This window comes from Anopheles bellator, chromosome 2, assembly GCF_943735745.2.
Source record: "Anopheles bellator chromosome 2, idAnoBellAS_SP24_06.2, whole genome shotgun sequence".
Classification (NCBI taxonomy): domain Eukaryota; kingdom Metazoa; phylum Arthropoda; class Insecta; order Diptera; family Culicidae; genus Anopheles; species Anopheles bellator.
Window position 1 is genome coordinate 24,899,311 of NC_071286.1, and position 18,374 is coordinate 24,917,684.

Here is an 18,374-nt window from a genome sequence, read left to right on the forward strand (position 1 = left end):
AAGCGAATCTTCGGCGGCGTGACAGAAGTGAAAAGAATCCGACGGGGACTCGACAAGGCAAAGCCAACCTCCACTGCAGAGTTACTGTAAACATTAGGGCCAACATGAATACCGTACTGCTGGAGTCTAGGCCGTACCGGCCGTTCAAGTCGAGCGAGGAGTATCTGTACGCGATGCGGGAGGATCTGGCCGAGTGGCTCAACACCATGTACCCGGAGCTGCGCATCAATGTGGAAAACTTCATGGACCGGCTGGACACGGGCGTCGCGCTCTGCAAGGTGAGTAGAGTAGGACACGGTCAGCACCATCACCGGTCTCCGATCCATCGATCCTTCCGAAGATCGGAGGCCAATTCGTACGCTGTCCTTTAAACGGATCGTAGCAACGCTCGATTCGGGGCTCGGACTGGTCCGTAAATCATGCACTTTATGTACGGGGCCTTTCCCACTCCGGTGCCGAGAGCTGGCGTAGGAGGACGGCGAGGACGATCTTACATTTTTTTTGTAGTCCTCCCGTCACAAAGAGCGAAGCGCGAATCGTGATCGCAGGCGAAGGATACTCTCTTTGCGAACTTCTTTGCGATCCGATTGACAGTTAACCGGAACGTCCCACAAAGCAGGGCCACTTGTCGCCTTGTTCAGGCGACCCTGGGCTGTGTTCAAATTATTAGCGCGTAAATTAATTGTCAAGGCACATTCCGACGAGCCCCGCGGTTGGATTCCAACCGAGGGTTTGCGATCGCTCCCGTTTAGGGCTGGCCAGGGATTATTGATTGTGTGTGATTGGGATGAATTAAAAAGCTGCCAGCATCCCGCGGCATCCCCATTAACATCAATTAACGCGAAGATGTCCCCCCGAGCGGCGGCACAGTCTGCTTCAACCCCAGGCCGCCATCGCCATCGACTTCGGGCTTCGCTCGTTGACATTCCGTTAATCTGCATCTGTCCCCCGGTGACGCCCACGAAGTGATTTGTATAATGAATTGTTGCCATCTTTAGAAGAACCTGCTGCGTTCCTCGGTGGGTTGGGCTGATGGAATTCGGGAACTGATGATGAGGGGTCGCACATTTGTCGCTGCCCGAACCGAAAGCAGCTCTGGCCATACTCGTGGATGCAAATGAGAGTGTGTGGTTCGAAAGGCAAGTCCTGTCCACGAGGCCGCTTCCGAAGTGTCAAAGTTATCCGAAAACACTTACTGACTTACTGCACTGATATGCCAGTTTGTGGCAGATTTGTTCCTACCGCCCGCTCGCCATTTGCATAAAACCCTCTTACCGTTCGACGGTGCAAATATGTACATTTCGAAGGCCGAACCCGGGCCTGGAGCTGGAGATTAGACGGGGACCGTAATCAACCACCATATTGGGGGGCTCCATTTATCATTTCACATTCCGCACCGGTCTGCAATTCCGGTTCCGGTGGCCCGGTGGCGCGGCGGTGACAATAGAGAACCACCACAACCCCCCAAAACGTCAAGGTCTCGCCGGCGGCCGAACCTGCCGAACGTTGATCTCGCGCGTAGAGCCTGGCGCCTGGCGCACGTATCACTCCGCATGGGCCTGACCTTCCGACGTGTCGCGTCATCGAAGAAGAAGGCCACCGGGCGACGAACGACGCCATACACTCTGGATAAGGAAATTGCCACTTCTCGACGGCGACGAGGCGACCTGTTGAATCATTCTATTGCCCGCCGACCAGCGTCGGGGCCCTCCGGGGCGCGGTGTAGTGCTGCCCTCTGCTGCGATGTGCGCGTCCTTATTTGGGCGCTCCGAGTGCCGTGTTTCCTTTGCCGAGTCGAGCCGGTTCGCCGTTGAAAGAGATGCCGCGCCGCGCGGCTGATTAGAACATCACCGATCGGCGACGGGGCGCGATGTTCAGGTGGTGCTTCACTCGCTCTAAATACGTCGTCGTCACACCGAACCCGAAGTAGGGGCCTGGGACATATAAAACGGTGGCCCCCCCCTCATCAAACTGTACGCAAAGTGCACGGAGCTGGGATTGGATTGTGGGCCGCCACCGTCGCGTGGCGTAAATAGAATCCCGTAGCGTTCAAGACCCCATCAGCAGCAGCAGCAGCAGCAGGAGGATGCGGAAGTGCTCGATCGCGCTCGATCGTCCCCGGGGGCCGCCCCGGGGTCTGTGGGCGCAACGAGCCGCCGAAAGAATTACGGCCACCACGGTAAGGTGCGCGGATCCGTCAAGAGGATTTGGGCCGTCCACGGCAGCGACAAGAGCCCTAAAAATAACCAAACTTCGTTCGGTTGAAGTCTGAGGACCACCGAAACCTACGCGGAACAGTCGAGGGGAGTGGACTGCATTCTGATGCATTCGGTGGCCGGATTTTGATGCGGGATTTCGGCGGTCGCTGTTGTTGTTGAGCGGCCGACGTCCGGCCGGGGCCGGGAGTCCCCTCGGCTTCTCGGTCTTGGAATGTGGATCGGCCTGTTGGGCCGACCAACCAGCAGCTCTCTTTTGAGCTGGGGTGGAATGAGAATTTATTTAGAACAACTGGCACAACATCAACACCGGCCGGGCCGGACCGGGACGGAGCACCCACCAAGGGATCCTCGCCCTCCTCCACGTGGGGGGACCAATCGGCCTGGTTGTTGCAGCTGCTGCCAGTACCCACGTGGTGTGGCCTCACACTAGACGTTCCCAGGGCAACGCTCGTCGAGTCCGGTCGAGCCGGAATCGTTTTCTCAAGCCCATGGTCCCACTCGTCGCGCAGCACATTATGGGTTCGATTATGATACGGGTAGGCCCCTACCCTACGGATTGAATAATGCCTGCGGAATTGGACGGAGCAACGCGACTCGGACTACGAAGGGGTTCCGACTACGGACGGACGCGACTACGAAGCGGTTCCGATGTGAATTGGACTCAATTGGAAGTGGCCATATCCTGCCCCCCAGACAGCATTTCTTTTGTGGACGGGGCCGCTACGGTGGGTTTGTTTATTCTAACGGCGTGTTTTGTGGAGTGCACTCCGTCGAGCTTTGTGGGCCAATGCGGTTCTACTTCCGCGTGCACCAAATTCTACACGCGATTTCGGGTTCGACAGCTGTTTGCACGAGAAAGTTCCAGTAGTTTGCACTGCGGACACTTATCAATCATAGTCCGATCGGGGATCGGGGAGACCAACAGCCGTGCACGATACCATGTTTGGGTCTTCGTCTTCGACCGACTTCTTCGGCGATTCGCGACGCCGACACCCACATGCACGGATCACCTCGCGGTCGGGCCGGTCGGTCGGCCGGTGTCTTGCGCCCGGTTCCTTGAACTTTAGCTCGAAGCGCGCGCACTCCGACGCAAGGCACGACATTTCGGGTTCTGAAACGGCGCAACCGACCCGGCGAAGGGACAGCCGCTCGGGGGTGGCGCAACAAGGCGCGTGGTTTAATAAAAAATGAAAGAATTTTAATACCACAACGGCCTCGTCGGTTACGCGTCGGTTCGATTGTCGCTATCGTTAAAAGCATTCCTCCACTTGACTGTGATTAGTCATTACTTTTACTATAGAGTCGCATTTTTGACGCACTGCCGGGGGGGTCCTTTAAGGTTGTCGCGCGTCAAGTCGACACGACATTTGAGTTCCCTTTTTAATGTTGAACGTGAATGGGTGATGAATAAAGTCAGCCATTGCGATACATTAAACGATCGTTTTTGTGGTTCTGTGTATGGAAGAAAATTTATTACAAAATAATTGGACAAAACGAAGAGAAATCGGACTGCTGACAAACCGCCCAGCTCCATCCCCAAACATGGGTTGGAACCTCGGTTACTTTACACATATTAGCATCCGGGCGCAGGGGGGGCAGTGATAAGATAAAGCCGATCGGACTAATAAAAAACACAATCTTGCCGCCATTGCCATTAACGGCGCGTGTAGAGAAATGATGATGGCGTCTTTACGACCTCCCCCCGAACGCTTAGTTTTGAGAGGGAAATAAATCTTAATCTCGCGACGAACGCACGATACGCTCTCCGCTTTGTTCCGGAACACGCGCGAAGAGCCCAACTGGAACGCTCGGGTTTCGGTGGGTGTCGTTAAAATCTAATGTGATCCCAGGGCATCCCAGGGCCCGATCGATGGATGAAGTAGTTTAGCATAAGTCACTTAAAAGCGTCGGTCGTCGTTTAGGAGATCGTAAAACGACGATCACCACCACCACACGCCTGGCGCTGCTCCAAAATCGTGTGTCCTTTGCAAACGCTTTCCGTGTCGCCGTGTGGTTTTTGATGACTTTATTTTTATATACTCCGGTGGATTAGTGTTCTAAGCAGCACGGATCAGGCCGTCGTTGACGTCGGGGTCCGGTCTCCCTAGAATCTCCATAAAAGGAAAAGCGAACTGATATTCGACCGACCGACCGACCGATCGTACGTTGCCAAAAAACCGCTCGCCCTAAGAGCCTGTTTGTTGTTTTCCTGCCACAAGAGAGCAAACATGACGCGACGACACATACACATTTGCACAGTTGGTCCCAAATATTAGCTTTGGAATTAAAGTACATCCACCATCCTGCCGGGCGACGGGTGAGTCAAGTGTTGACAGTGATCGCCGCAGATTAAACATACGCTAAGTTCGCCCAAACGATAAAGCAAAAGATCTCGCACACAGTAAACAATGATCTTGTCGAAACGTCGCTGTGTCCAGTTGGTCAGTTGGATCCGGACCCGTTTGATGTTGCGCGATCCGCGGTTTCTGAGATTGATCCGCCAAGGGATTTGTCTCCGCTCATCATCGCACACACACATCCCGTCGCCGCTAAGCCAACCGGACAGCGGGCGGGCAGCATTGAGGTATGCTGCGACTGCTTAGCTTAGGCAAATTGGTGGCGACCGCAATGGGGCTGACCCGGACGCGCTCCGTCTAACGCGGCCCATTAGTCCGCGGGCGTCCGCGGACCACCGTCTCCGGCTATTGTCAAAAGTCACTCGATACTCGTTGCGGGCAGCACGTTCCTCGAAAGGGGGAGCCGCGCGTAGGAGTCACGGACCGTTCTCAGCGATCGGCGATTCTAGAGGCGAATCGCTCCGGGCGCTGCTCGCTCGTTCACCGCCGCTTGCATAACCCGCAAGTGATCTGACATAATGGAAGTTGATTTTATCTTCCACCACGTGCCGCACGTTGGTCAATAAGTGGTGGAGCTAAGTGCGGAAAACGCTTCTTCGCATTTGAAGCATTGCGTTAGCTTCGAGGAATCCTTCCGACATTTTTGATGTTTAATTTCTTTATATGTTGCCGGGTATATGTTGCATATTGATGTCGTTGTTCCAACGGTCACAAAATTTGTTCTAACATTCGATGGCTTCGGTTTTTCCATTTCGCAGAGTCTCGCATTCATCGATCGAAAGATCGCATTGAAGATGATATGGTCTACACACGATCTAGAACTCGAAAATCGAACTGTGGAACAGATGGCTTTTTCCTGATTATGCCTTTTTGGCAACATTAACTTGTTTTGGCGTCAGGCAAATCATTTCATCTCGAAAAAATAATTAATTTAGTTTGCAACTTATTTTTGAAGAAGTTAGATCATGTTGACTGCTGACCATGTTAGACCTGCTGAAGAAAACTGCTACAGAATCGCATCAAATGCTTGCCGGGCTGTGGCAAAGAGCGTCGGAGGACTCCAGAAAAGGACTTTCTGATGCGACCAGAAAAGTGTGGTGTATCATAAGCTCTTAAAACCTTTTGAAACCGCTGTGATCGCCTACTAAACAACAAATGATCAGTTTGAACCATAAAAAACCTGATCGAAAAAATTTAATTAATTTGGTCAAAATAATTTTTTGATTTGGTCTAATTTATTTCCGGCCTAATTTGGTCAAAATACCTAACGCCTTTGTAATCTGATCTGTCTGATTGTTACCGAATGTTTACAGTGCCTACATTTGGAGTTTAAGTACTGGCTATAAAAGTATACACGCTTTTAATGCCCCTTGTGTTAGCCTAACGACTTATTGTTCCACATCTGCTTGCCGTCCCGCACACGCAGTCCGCTAAGCTTACGCACCCGACGCACGTTAGGAACGCAACCCGCTGGTTAGTGGCTGTGGAGCAATAGAAAGGAAAAGCTGCGCGGCGATGCGTCACGATTCGGACGTGGCGTGAAAATGGGTGAGCGTGGCGTGCGTCGGAGTGAGCGGGAACAAATGAGCCAAGGTCAGCGTGTGCCTGGCCCCCCCCCAACTGGACGCGCGCGGTGTGTGTGCGCGGAGCGGGGACAACGCTTCCTTGTTTGGGGTGCACCGATCACCGCGCGGCCAATTGTGGTCGCTAATAATGCGGCTCCCCGGTCGCCGAGTGCGCCGCACACCAAAGTAGCATATAATTGTGCTAATGAAGTCGACTTTTCCATAAATCTGCACGCCGCCACGCTCTGCCACTGCCTAAAGTGCCTCCCACCGAGCTGTGTTTTTCATCGTGCGTGAAAGGGACACGATTTTCGTTCGGCGCTCTCGGCGCACGTGGGCGGTTCAGCAGGGGGTGGTGGGCCATTCCATACCGGGAGTGCCCTCGTTGGCGCCCCCCGGGGGGAGGGGAAACAAAATGTGGGAAAATCTGACCAAAGGTTGAACTTATGGCGCGCGCGAGATCTCTTATCTGGGTGCGTCTTGTCGTGCCAATTCTGGAGCCGCGACAGCTTTAAAAGCCGGGCACCGCAACGGAAGCTGTGGAGCGTTAGGAAAAACTCGAATAACAACCCTCTAAGGGGACCACCCCGACGAGGCGCGAACCGAGAGATGCATTGCCAGAGTGGGCCTTCGGAGTTTGCATCCATTTTTCGCCATTTGCCATGACATTCGGCCAGACACGTGTCCGCATTTTTTATTGATTGCCGCACGGCGTTTGCGTTTTCCGAAAAACTACCACACACGTCACCGTCGTTTGCGTGAAAATGGGTACGGTGAGTGGCGTCAGTATTTTTATCCATCGGCCACGGTGCTCTCTATGCGGCGGCCTCATGCAATTTTCCCCGGCTTCGATCGATTAGTCACGGGACGCGGAGTTTCGAGTTGCGGCGTTGTACTGGCGTCCAACTATTTTGGGCAATCCTATGCTCGGTTGTGCGGTTGGTGCATCGATTGGAGGAACGCTGCCTGTGGACGGTATTATTTGGTCTAATGAATCACCAAGTGATACGCGAACAACACGATACGCCTTAGGCATGGAGCTGATTTAAATTGATTTCCCGTTGAAACATATATTTTTAAAAGATATTTTGCTCCATGGACCTGAATTCCACATTAAATCTTGCATCCGTACCCTTAAGCAGCTCGCACTGATGCACTCATTTGAATCCTGTCCGAGTCCGGGGTGGGCGACACATTTTTTCGGAGTCGGAGTTTACGTCAATCTGGGTGACCAAAATCGATCGCCGTAAACGTGGCTGGTCTCAGATGCCCCAGAAGTCCACCCTTTTTGTGTGTCGTGAGTTCGTTAAGCATTCCGCCGGAGTACCGCCTGGCTGGCGATCGGCGAGCACGAACCGTGGACTCGTGGACTCCGCCACGTTCGCCGATCCGTGTTCCCCGGCAAGCGATTCCCTGTCGTCGGGCGGGAGCGTGATTTAAATTATCAGTCCGGTTGAAAATGGCCGAGCTTAATGGGAATCGCGGCCCAGGCACGGGCCCCAGCACTGAATAATTGATATTCTGGATCGGGTTACTCGCTCTCTCACACACACACTCTCTCTCTCTCTCTCTCTCTCTCTCTCTCTCTCTCTCTCTCTGTCTCTCTGTTTCGTTCCCTGCCACCGTGGCGCAGCATGCCAACAACGTGCGAGTGGCCGCCGAGCAGTACATCGCCCGGCGACAGGCACGCAACAAATCCATGACGAAGTCCATCACATCCGGGCTGGCCGGGCCGATCCTGAACATGGGCAACGTGCACTTCCTGGCGGCGGCCAAGAGCGGCACCTTCTTCTCCCGGGACAACGTCTCCAACTTCATCACGTGGTGCAGGTAAGCGGAGAATGTATCCTTTTTGCGTTCGGCCCCGGAGATGACCCACAAAACGTTGACGTGACGTGGCAAATACGGCACCGAACCTCCTCCATCGATGGTACGGTATGACTTCATTCGACAGCAGTGCAGGAAACCTGGGACGAACGGATGGATGGACTGCACGTTGCGTGACCGTCGGGCCGCCGGGATTGGGATTCGATTTTTCATTTCCATTTTCGTTTCGTTCATCCGTTTGTTTTTTTTTCTCCAGGAAAAGTCTACAAATCCTCGAGTGTCTGCTGTTCGAGACGGACGATTTGATAATGCGCAAGAACGAAAAGCACGTCATCCTGTGCCTGTTGGAGGTGGCCCGCCGCGGTGCCAAGTTCGGTAAGTTTGGCGGAATGAACTCACCCCGGACAGTCAGTGGGTCGACCCGGTCTAGGGTGACTCAGGCTCACCCAGTCAGCCAGGCTGCACACGCTATCGAGCACTCCGATCGATCGATATGAAACGACTGTTTTATGACCGTTATGAGCGAAGAGCTTATGGTTTGTCCCTTCTCTATCTGGCAGGAATGCTGGCCCCAATGTTGGTGCAAATGGAGCGACAGATTGACCGCGAGATAGCGGCCGATAATCGGGCAAACGGTGGCGTCGGATGTGGCACGCAAACCGAAGGAGGAGCTGGGGACGGCCGTGGAACTTCCGGCGCGGGCGTTTCGACCGGAACCGAGACGGAACTGTACGATAGTGACAGCGAGGAAGAGGACCACGAGGCGGAGTCACCGATGCTGATGTACGGACCGCAGCCACAGATCGTCACCAACGATCTGAAGAGCCTGGACGAGATGGTAGGTGTCTAGGGCCACTGGTGGGCCCATTTCACACATTCCACACACCTAAGCCCCTGTGAGCCGGATGGGCCTAAAATGGGGAGGGCCTCCGCATTAAGCTCCCTGGGAGTTCGTCCAGACATTGTGCCCACAGACATGGTGTATCTGCTGTCTTCCACATACCGTGTACGGTATCCGGTGCGCAAGGTGCCTAACGCTCGAAGCGACTAAGAAGGAAACCATGGATCATCCGCCGGCCGTGTAACGTAATGGGCGAAGAGTCGAAGTCGACCTTCGACCTCTGGCACGGCGCTACTCACCGGTGCTTCGGTTGACTAAATGTCGCTCCGCAGAAGTACATTGTGTCTAAAGATTGGTGTCCAAATCTCGGCTTAAAAGCTATCCACTTAAAGCCAGCCTGGATGTCCTCTGCATTGTGTGTGCGCATGGGGTGGCCAACCTCCCAAGGTGCCACCGTGTACGCGTGTGGACACAATTGATTCGACAATTGGACACGACGACGGTGCAGGACGGTTTCGGCCACGCAGCATCAAGTGTTCGGTTGCCACCTGCCAGGGACGTTCGCGCAAGGCACACCATCAACCATCAACAGCATAACGCGTGGTGCAACACCACCTCCGGCACGCACGACCTTCGGCCAACGGTCCGGAGATGGGCCGTGAAAGAGTGAAATCACCAAAACAAACTTTAGCCTCCGCAGGTTCAGGTCGCGTCGCCGTCGACATCGGACATCAAGTGGCACGGGGAGCCTTGCCGCGCTGGAGTGTGTATTTGTCACCCAACACATGACAATTGGTTGGACGATTGGGCTACTTGAACATGGCGGCTCGTGGCTCAACGGCGGGAAGAAGCCATCGGCCGAGAGACATTGTTTTCGAGCCGTAGTTAAACAATGGAGATCGCCCGATCGCTGTGGGCGGCCCGCAGTTCCTTCGTTACCCGGTGCGATTGTTTTAAACGCGCCCTACAGGTCCGCGACCGGTCGGTTGAAGTCGCTTTCCACGACGCTTCGCTTCGAAGAGTTTTCTAATTAAGATGACGTCAACGAGAGAGAGAGAGAGTCAAGCTCACCGCGGAAGTCGCGGAAGTTGGCACACCTTCCCACGACCTTTAAGGTTCGCATGCGCCCGCCAATTAGTTGTGGCCAGAATACGCCACCGTTACCGGACGTGTGAAGTCCAATTTGTAAACTCTTCATCTCGATCGAGAACTTCGAAGAACTCAAGATCCAAGAACCGATGGCCGGTTATATGATCGGCGATTTTATTGTCAAATCCATACCTAGCCCTACTCCTGATGTCGGTGGTTGACGTGGAACGAACGGGGAGCAGAACTTGGCCTGGGTGAAGTCCGAGCTACCCGCGTAACTGGCCAGCGGCGTAAACGGTAGAAACGAGTAGGAAGTTGTTTCGAGATAAAGCTCTCCACCAGCAATCCCCATGCTCCCGATTCCGGTCGTATATCCACTTCGCCCGGCATCATTATCGTCATCAGTCGATGCAAATCGTACGCTTTTCTATACCGCGGCGACCAGAACAACGGAAGCGCACCGCACCGGGACGACTTTCCTTGCGCGGCCGAGCGTACTTCAGGCGATCTTCAGATGAAAGAAGTTTTTGCACACCTCCATGACGCCGTCGATGATGATGATGATGGGCGTATTTCGCTGGGCCGCGTGCCCGCGAACCAGGCACCGCGGAACAGGTTCTTCGGCTTTAGCAGCAGGACCAGGCGGTGGTTGTCAGCGGGACTTGCGCGGCGTAAGTCGCGGTCGCGCTTACGACATTCTTGTTACGATCTTACCTCGCGTGCCGGCGGCACGTTGAGGCGGCCCGCCATCCACTGTGTGATGTTGATTATTATTAATATAAACCGTAAACCAATCGATGGCGGAGGTACCTCACACGCCGCCGATACCTCCCGGGGCCGGGGCCGCGACTGTACGACTTTCTTCGTCCTTTCCGTCCGTGGGCGCGTTCTTAGACAAGAAGTCTGTCTTGCAGCAACAGCACCAGCAGCAAGAGGTGCCCGGGTGTTGTGTCCGGCGTCGATCGGCCTCGCGATAGGTGGCGTAAACCGACTTGCCGACCGACGCGACCTGCGGTGTGGGCGAAGATAGGCCGGGTTTGTGCGCGCACTACTTTATGGCTTATTAGCTTCCAGTGCCATTCCCCGGCACGCCGGCAGATTTGCTCTCCGACGCGCCTTGCAAGAGGCTTGGCCCAAGTGCCGTTGTCTGGTGCGAGTCGCGCGCTAGGGCCGACCTTCACTTCAGGTGCTAATATTGATCCAAGTGCCGGCAGGGAGATATATCATCGTACCGCCGACGGTATCCTTTCCTTTCGTTCCTTACAGCCTGGGGGCCTGCCTGTCTGTGTGCCATACCATCCATTAGAGTGCTCCACGCGGGGTCCGCGGGGTGGTGTCTGACTAATTTATTAACTCGATTCCCCGTTCTCGACACTTTCAGGTCCGCGATCTGGTGGAAAAGTGCACCTGCCCGTCGCAGTTCCCGATGGTGCGCGTCTCGGAGGGCAAATACCGAATCGGCGATACCAAAGTACTCATATTCGTCCGGGTAAGTGTGTGGGTCCGTGGGCGGACGAGAAACAATAGAATTACCAGAGGTCCATTTCGGGGCATTCGGGTTTCCGGGGTGCTGCTAATCAGATTGATCACACGTTGGCTGGCCGAAGCAGAACGGTTGGCGCGCTGGTACATCGCAAGGAGTGTTCGTCTCAATCGTAATCCCTTCGATGGAATTTGTAATTCAATCTCTCTCGTCCACCGGCGCTGCTGCTGCCTTCTGCATATCTCAAGACATCCTGGTTCTGGGACGCAGTCGATTCCTTTTCTTCTTGATAATTCCCGACTACGGCCCTCGTCGTCGGCTTCATTATTCACCCCGAGTGCATACTCGGCCTTCCGAGAATTCGTGTGCCAGGTTCACGTGGGAATGACGGGAACATGTTGTTGGCCGCATTTCATCGAATGCATCAGGCAGTACCTGGTGCAACAGGCAGTAGTCTCTATACCTGGCCACGGGGTTTCCGTCAACCACAGATTACCGTCATGTCCGGGGGAATCGGCAATACCCCGTCATTTTTTTTCTCTCTCGATAGCCTGAGGATCTTTTCTTTTCAAATCCATCACAATCCCAACAGAATGTTGACTGAATCGTTTGGCTTGAAGTATTGTAACCGTATTCCGGTCCGTTGCTGGTCCTTCCTAACTCGTTCCATGATGAATGCGAGTCGCGGGCCGTATTGGGCTTTTTTGTTCCCTAAGCTCTGCGCACTTATCGCCCCGTGCTTCGTTGTTGCGCCGTGTGTGTCACAGTCATCCTTGGCACGTTTCACCGCTTTATCATCTTTAGCGGCCACTTCCTGTGTCGGCCGGTTTGTCAGATGTCGTACTTCTTACCTACTCATCACGCTGCTCTTCGCTTCCGTTGGTGGGCCGTTCGGCGCGTCGCGGCACTTGTTGACGCTCAACTCGTGCATTTCTTGGCCGCAGTTCCCCCGGAGGGCTAAGGAAGTGACGCCGTCACGACTTGGGGCGGCGGAGACGGTGCCGTGAAACGTGTTCTAGAAGGCGTGGGGAGAAGTCTGCTATCTCAATGGAGGCAGATAAGCGGCGGCATGTTGTTAACCAGCCGCCTCGTTGTCAGTTCTTCGTTCCCGGGGACACATTAGGTAAATGTATTTTTTGCTGTTTTGTGTTGACAAGCTTCGTTGGCGCGTCAAGCTTCGTCGTGGGAACATGTTTGGCCACCCGCGACGTATGCTTCTTAGGCGTGTTAAGTTTATGCTGGCTATGGGTGTGAAATTGGAAATACGTTGGAGTTTATGATTATCTTCGAAAAGTGAAATGTTTTTGGTGTTTCGACGATACATCGTAAGGAAAAATGGTGGACACAGCAAAGCATAGCTCATAGAGAAAATTCAATTTAAATTATTCATATTAAGCATCGTTGAAAGAAACTATTTGTATCATAGAAAGGGACTTGAACGTAAATTGAACAGAAGTTGGAGTCAATTTTCTCTGGCTTAATTTTTTTTGTTTGGGTCTTGAGTGTCCAAAGTATCACCTTTGCTAATAATTTTTGCACATCATCAATCACTGGTCCCGTAGATCCTTCGTTCTCACGTGATGGTCCGTGTTGGTGGTGGTTGGGACACATTGGCCCACTATCTGGACAAGCACGATCCGTGCCGGTGTCGCTCGGCGCATCGCTCGTCCGCCTCGGCTCGCCTTATCACCAAAACCACCAACGCTAACGGTATCGAGCTGCACAAGGCGCAGGTTCACTACGATCGGTAAGGAATCATCGAACAAACGAACCTGGTCTAGACGACTCCATCCTTTTTCATTTTGTCCGTTTTCGGCCCGCAGATCTGGATCATCCCCATGGAAAGCTAGTGGCGGCGGTACTCCGAATGCGGGAACTGCGGGAAGCCAGAATGGATCACCGATCAACAACAGCAACACGAACACGCTGTCACCGCCATCCCGTGCCAGAAGCCGAAGCCGCAGTCCGAGTGCCCAACGGAACCGGGTCGCAGTGGAAAGCCAGGTTAGTTGAGACCAGGACGCCCTGCCGAACAATTTCTTTCAAATCCTTTCTGAATCTGTCGTTGAGTGTCCTTGATATAGAATTGTGCGTGAAGCTTACACACCGCTGCTTCTACTTTGCTTCTCTTCTTTCTCTTCCAAATTCGCAATGAATCTCCACCGTGCTTCAGGACAAACTGCAACCACCTGGATCGCCGCTGAAAACGTCCCGTCGTTCCGTATCGCCAAGCCCGCGCCGTATGCTGGTGGATGCGGCGGCGAACAGCAAGCGCAAGACATCGACCAGTGCTGCAACCCAGAATGCTGCTCCGACCGGTGTCGGAGTGCACTTCGAATGTGATAAGGATGCGTCGGCCGGTGCCAAGGTCGAGCTACCATTGGCCGAGGACGACAAGAACCGCTACGAGAGCGTCAGCGATAATGGGAGCGAAATCAGCGACGAAGGCTACCGCAGTCTGGGTGTGGTGCACGGCGGTCAGTCGGGCGGAACGGTCGGGGCGCCGGGAGCCGGACGTAAGGCTCTCGGCAATAGCCAGCACTCGAGCGAAGATGCAGATACCAATGGTAGGGCTGTTTTGCGTGTTGACCTTGCCTCTTCCTTCGTTAACCCAAATGGCGCCTCCTTTCCAGCGCATCTCGATACGACCGCTTCCGATTCGCAAACCACGCCGACCGAGGACGAGAGCTCGAACAAGACGAACGATGAGGACGACCGGGAACTGACGCCGATTTCGGACGAGTTGGTGGCAGTCGACGGTGGCGCCGCAGATAGGGCGCGTCACGATTCCCTAACGCTCGACTGTACCGACGGCCTGGCAAGGAACGGTGGTGGCCCGGCGGAAACGGGAGCCTTCGAAAGCTACGGGGTGTACGTGAACGACGACGAGATCACGGTGGACATTGCGAATGCGACCGGTTTGCGGAAGACGGGCTTCTCCGACAAGATAATGGACCGTCCCATCACGGCCAGTGGTGGTCTGCTGGGTGCTGGTGGTGCTGGCACCGGCCCCGGTTCGCGCATCCCGCGATCACCGGTCGCCCCGAGGCGCAAGGAGAGCGCCGAAAGCACCACCAGCACTCCGACGGTAACCGACGAGTTGACGGTCTGCGGTGGTGGTGGTGGTGTTGTTGTTGGTCCTGGCTCCTTGTCGCAACAACAACGCAAGCAATCGACCGTCAAATCGGGCGTCCGCAAACCGAACGCACCCGCCGGTCACACCACGGAACAGGCGACCGGAACGAACACGTGGAGCGGTCGCCCGACCAAGAAGCGTTCGTCGCTTACGACACAGACGTTCACCGGGAAGGTGGCCGCTCCGCCAGCGTCGGCCCCATTCACACGCAACTCGCCCGTGCGCGCCTCGCTCGGAGCCGAGCGTTCGCCAAGCGTGATGACCGGAGGTAGACGGTCGCTCCGGGCGAACGGGACGAGCAACAGTGCGTCAGCCAACACGTCGCCCAGCAAGGGTTGTACCGGGTCCGATCCGGTCGCAATGCTCGTGATGCAGATCAAAGAAACGCTCGATTCCGGTTCCGACAACTCGCAGATCGTGGAACGCGTCCGGCGGCTGGTGTCCCAGTCGAGCGGGGAAACGAACAGCGAGTTTGCGGCCGATTTTACCACCGCCTGGGTGCACAGCAACGGGAACCTTGACCGGGCCAAGGTGATCGGCGGTACGGAGGGCTCACCGCTCAAGTCGCAGGGATCACTCTCGAAGCGGGCCAGCACCCTGTCCAGTGCTTCCGACAGCACGCAAGCGACAAACTGCCGTGGCGATCTGTCCTCGGTGGTGTCTCCACGTCGCCTTGACAAGGGCCTCTCGAAAATTCCGGCCCCGATGCGCTCCAACACCGGCCTCTACTGACGCCGCTGATCGTAGTGCGATCCGTAGTGTCAAATCTTCGATCGTCCCGGGGAAGTGACGGTGGGGGAGTCTACCGGTTACGCTGTGGTTCCTTAAGTGGAACGCTTCCACACAGGCGACATTTTTTGTTGGAGTCAGCTTGCCACTCCCGTTTCACTGTTTTTTTTTGTTTCGTTTCCAGTTCGATTACTTTAGGCGCGGCGACCCCGTGGCGCGAATCGTTAAAATTGTGACTAACATGTGATGATAAGCATAAATGTCCCCTCAGTTAGTTGCGCAATATGGGTTCGTGTGTTCGATTGTTCCAATCATATCAATTTTAGGCGAAGCGAAGTGTCCTGCGGCCCCCCGTCGGAAGACATGGACCGAATCATTCCCAGAGCAAACACCCTAAATGTTTCTGGCTATTGTTGTTAATGTGGTAACTCTGTTTTGTGAACGATTAGCAACGTGACACTAGACTACAGTTTTTGAAACAGACGAATGCGTGGTGAGCTTCCATTTCCAGCCCCCAAGCGGTTTTGCTGCCTCCAGTAGTGTGCATTTTAGGCATGTGTTTTAGTAAGGGTAGAATGTTAGAAAACTATCAAACTTTCCTATCAACGACGCGAGCGACGGACTGCGAGCTTGGGTGGTTGGTGATCGAAGGACTGACTTTTGCTTTTTAGCGGGCTAGCCTAAACAAATGAAGATAGAACGTTTTTGAAAGGTTTTTAGATGTGGCAAGAATCGCGCACTTTAGCTAGACGCTAGACGATAGCAGAAATGGCGAACCCAAGGCCCATAGGAGGGCATTTTTTTTTTCTTTAATCAACCCCATCGCATTTTTTAAAGAACGCACTTCCTCCTCCTCCTCGAATAATCTCAAAGCTTAGCGGCAGACATATGCAGCCCCGGTGAAACGAACGGATCGGGTTCGGATCCGATGCACTCGCCATAAAACTTGCTCTCAGCCCCTTTAGGGTGTCAGGAAAACACAGGTTAGAAATCAGAAAGTACGAATTTGAACGCGTCCATTGAAGCACATAGTAAAGTATAGTAACTATTCAGGAACAAAACTGTCACAAAATAGCCAGCATTATTAAAATTTAGCTAACATTACCACAGTGTAGTGCAGAGGCGCCGTGACGTTTGAAAGTGTTGTAAGAGAAACAATAGAGCAGGAGTTGCTAGCGTAGCAATTGCAAAAGCAAAAACAGGCATAACGAGAGTATCGTGCGGGAAAAGTAAAGCCAATTAGGAATGGGAGTATCGAACGAAAGCAATTATCATCACCAAGTGTTGAATCGAGAAATGATGAGCAAAGGGACAGGAACTCTGCATAATCAAACTGTGCTGTGCAATATCTACGCACCCGTTAAGTTTACGGTAAACTCAACGTTGCGCCGTCAAAATGACAATTTACAACTGAACACCCCTATAAGTATATATTAAACGAAAAGTTACTAACCAATCGCAGTTATTGAAACAAAATCAAAATGAACAAAAAAAAAGCTCACGATAAATCTAGTTTGTAACGTGCATTGTTTAAAGTTTTCTTTTTGCTGTTTTTTTGTGTAAGTCCTACATCGCGTATTGAACGATACGTACGACGGAAGAGTAAAATAAAGAATTCAATATCCAACGCGTGTATTGATCATAAACGTGAATAAAGGTAATTGTCGCCTAAATTGAAACTGCGTTGCTTGGCGTTGTTCTACTGGGAGGAAGAAGGAAATGTTCCGAAAGAAACCAACTTCGACTCGAAGTTTGGGGGCACGTTTCCCGTTGGAACACGTGGAAATTTTATTACTCTAACTGGCTGTTGTAGTTCATGTACACGGTTGCGTTTTCTCTTTCTATCGTTCTTTTACGGCCTTCACGCGGGAGGAGGGATTAGTGTTTGTCCCAGCCGTACGATTTTCCTGGTGTTGGCAATTTAGTAGACGATCTGTAGGAGAGGAAATGGGATGGCATTGCTTTAGTTTATGTTCGCTCTTCACCGGATTTGGAATGTATCATCTCTCTTGAACGTACCCTTTTTCGGTCAGTAGTTTCTGTGTGGTCACATCGACCGGCGGCGCTACTTCACGACGAGCGTCACGCAGCACATAGTGGTTTGCCGCCAACCTACGATGGGTGTTGGCAGGAACAAGATTTAACCAATTGGCTTTTCGTCAGCGTTCGGATACCTACTTGTGTGCCGGCCCATCGGGCAGATTTGGTGGGGGCTGTGTGCGGGCCGCAATACCGTCCTCAAAGCGAAGCGCATTCGTATGTTTCCGCTGCGGACAGAAACAGAAATCATTACATAATGTTCCGAAGTGAACCGGCCGCAACGGTTCCGAAATATGACTCTTACACCTAGCAGGAAGTTGCGCAGTTCCTGCAGTAACGGCCCAATGTCGCGACGCACGACTTTAGACATCTCGGCGGACCAGTGGGACGAGATCACTGAAAAATGTGGCAAAGCCGCAAGCGAAACTCCGTGCAAAATACGGTGAATGTTTTGATTCTGGCCCACAGAGCAGCTGAGCGAGAAAAACACAAAGCCGTCAAAGTGACTGACCCTTGACAGCTGGTCCCCAGGAGCGTGTGCCCAGTGGTGCCCGTTTATGCTGGCAATTAGTTTCTTTGTCTCCCTCACCTCATACCGTGCTGCCGACTCGAACTTTATGCAATCTGTTTATTTTGGGTGCGAAACTCCCCGAGCCAGTTTGTGGCCATAAGCGGCACATTTCTTCCGCTTATGCGAAATACAATTCACAGTACATTACTCCGAATGCAAGTAATTACCAATGGTAACGCTATTTGCGTTAACTTTACACCAATATGGCACACAACGGACAGCACACTGCAATCGCCTTCGGGGACGGTGGATCTAGTCTGCCTGGCAACCGGGCTGTCAAGTATGGTTGCACGAAAACATGAAAGATGACTCCGAGTGTTGCATTTTTTCTGCGATTAAAATGAGTATTTTTATACTTTCTGCACGGTAAGAAAGACTGGTGCGCGTGTAAGCTCGTGATTTGGGCACCAAGCTTGGCGGGGGTTCTGTTGGTGCAGTGTTCGCGGGGACAACCGGCGGTGCGGGTGCAGTGAAAAATCTTTTGTTTTGATACGGTTCGCGAAGTATGTTTGTTGGG

The 18,374-nt window shown here is 53.3% G+C and overlaps 2 protein-coding genes across 2 annotated transcripts; one reads left to right on the forward strand and one right to left on the reverse strand.

Moving 5' to 3' along the window:
- The first annotated feature begins 99 nt into the window (after positions 1-99).
- LOC131211997 (GAS2-like protein pickled eggs) lies at positions 100-16,919 on the forward strand. Its single transcript, XM_058205707.1, has 9 exons — positions 100-278; positions 7,775-7,971; positions 8,225-8,343; positions 8,529-8,806; positions 11,280-11,387; positions 12,944-13,128; positions 13,205-13,385; positions 13,555-13,948; positions 14,015-16,919. Exons 1-9 carry the CDS (start codon positions 105-107, stop codon positions 15,247-15,249), a joined length of 2,871 nt encoding a protein of 956 aa, XP_058061690.1. The 5' UTR covers positions 100-104; the 3' UTR covers positions 15,250-16,919.
- Positions 16,779-17,783, reverse strand: LOC131211998 (NADH dehydrogenase [ubiquinone] 1 alpha subcomplex subunit 7-like). The gene is made up of 4 exons (XM_058205708.1): positions 17,591-17,783; positions 17,425-17,513; positions 17,266-17,358; positions 16,779-17,179 (listed from the first exon to the last, which is right to left on the reverse strand). The coding sequence occupies exons 1-4, from the start codon at positions 17,654-17,656 to the stop codon at positions 17,125-17,127; spliced, it is 303 nt and encodes a 100-aa protein (XP_058061691.1). The 5' UTR covers positions 17,657-17,783; the 3' UTR covers positions 16,779-17,124.
- Positions 17,784-18,374: the final 591 nt, after the last annotated feature.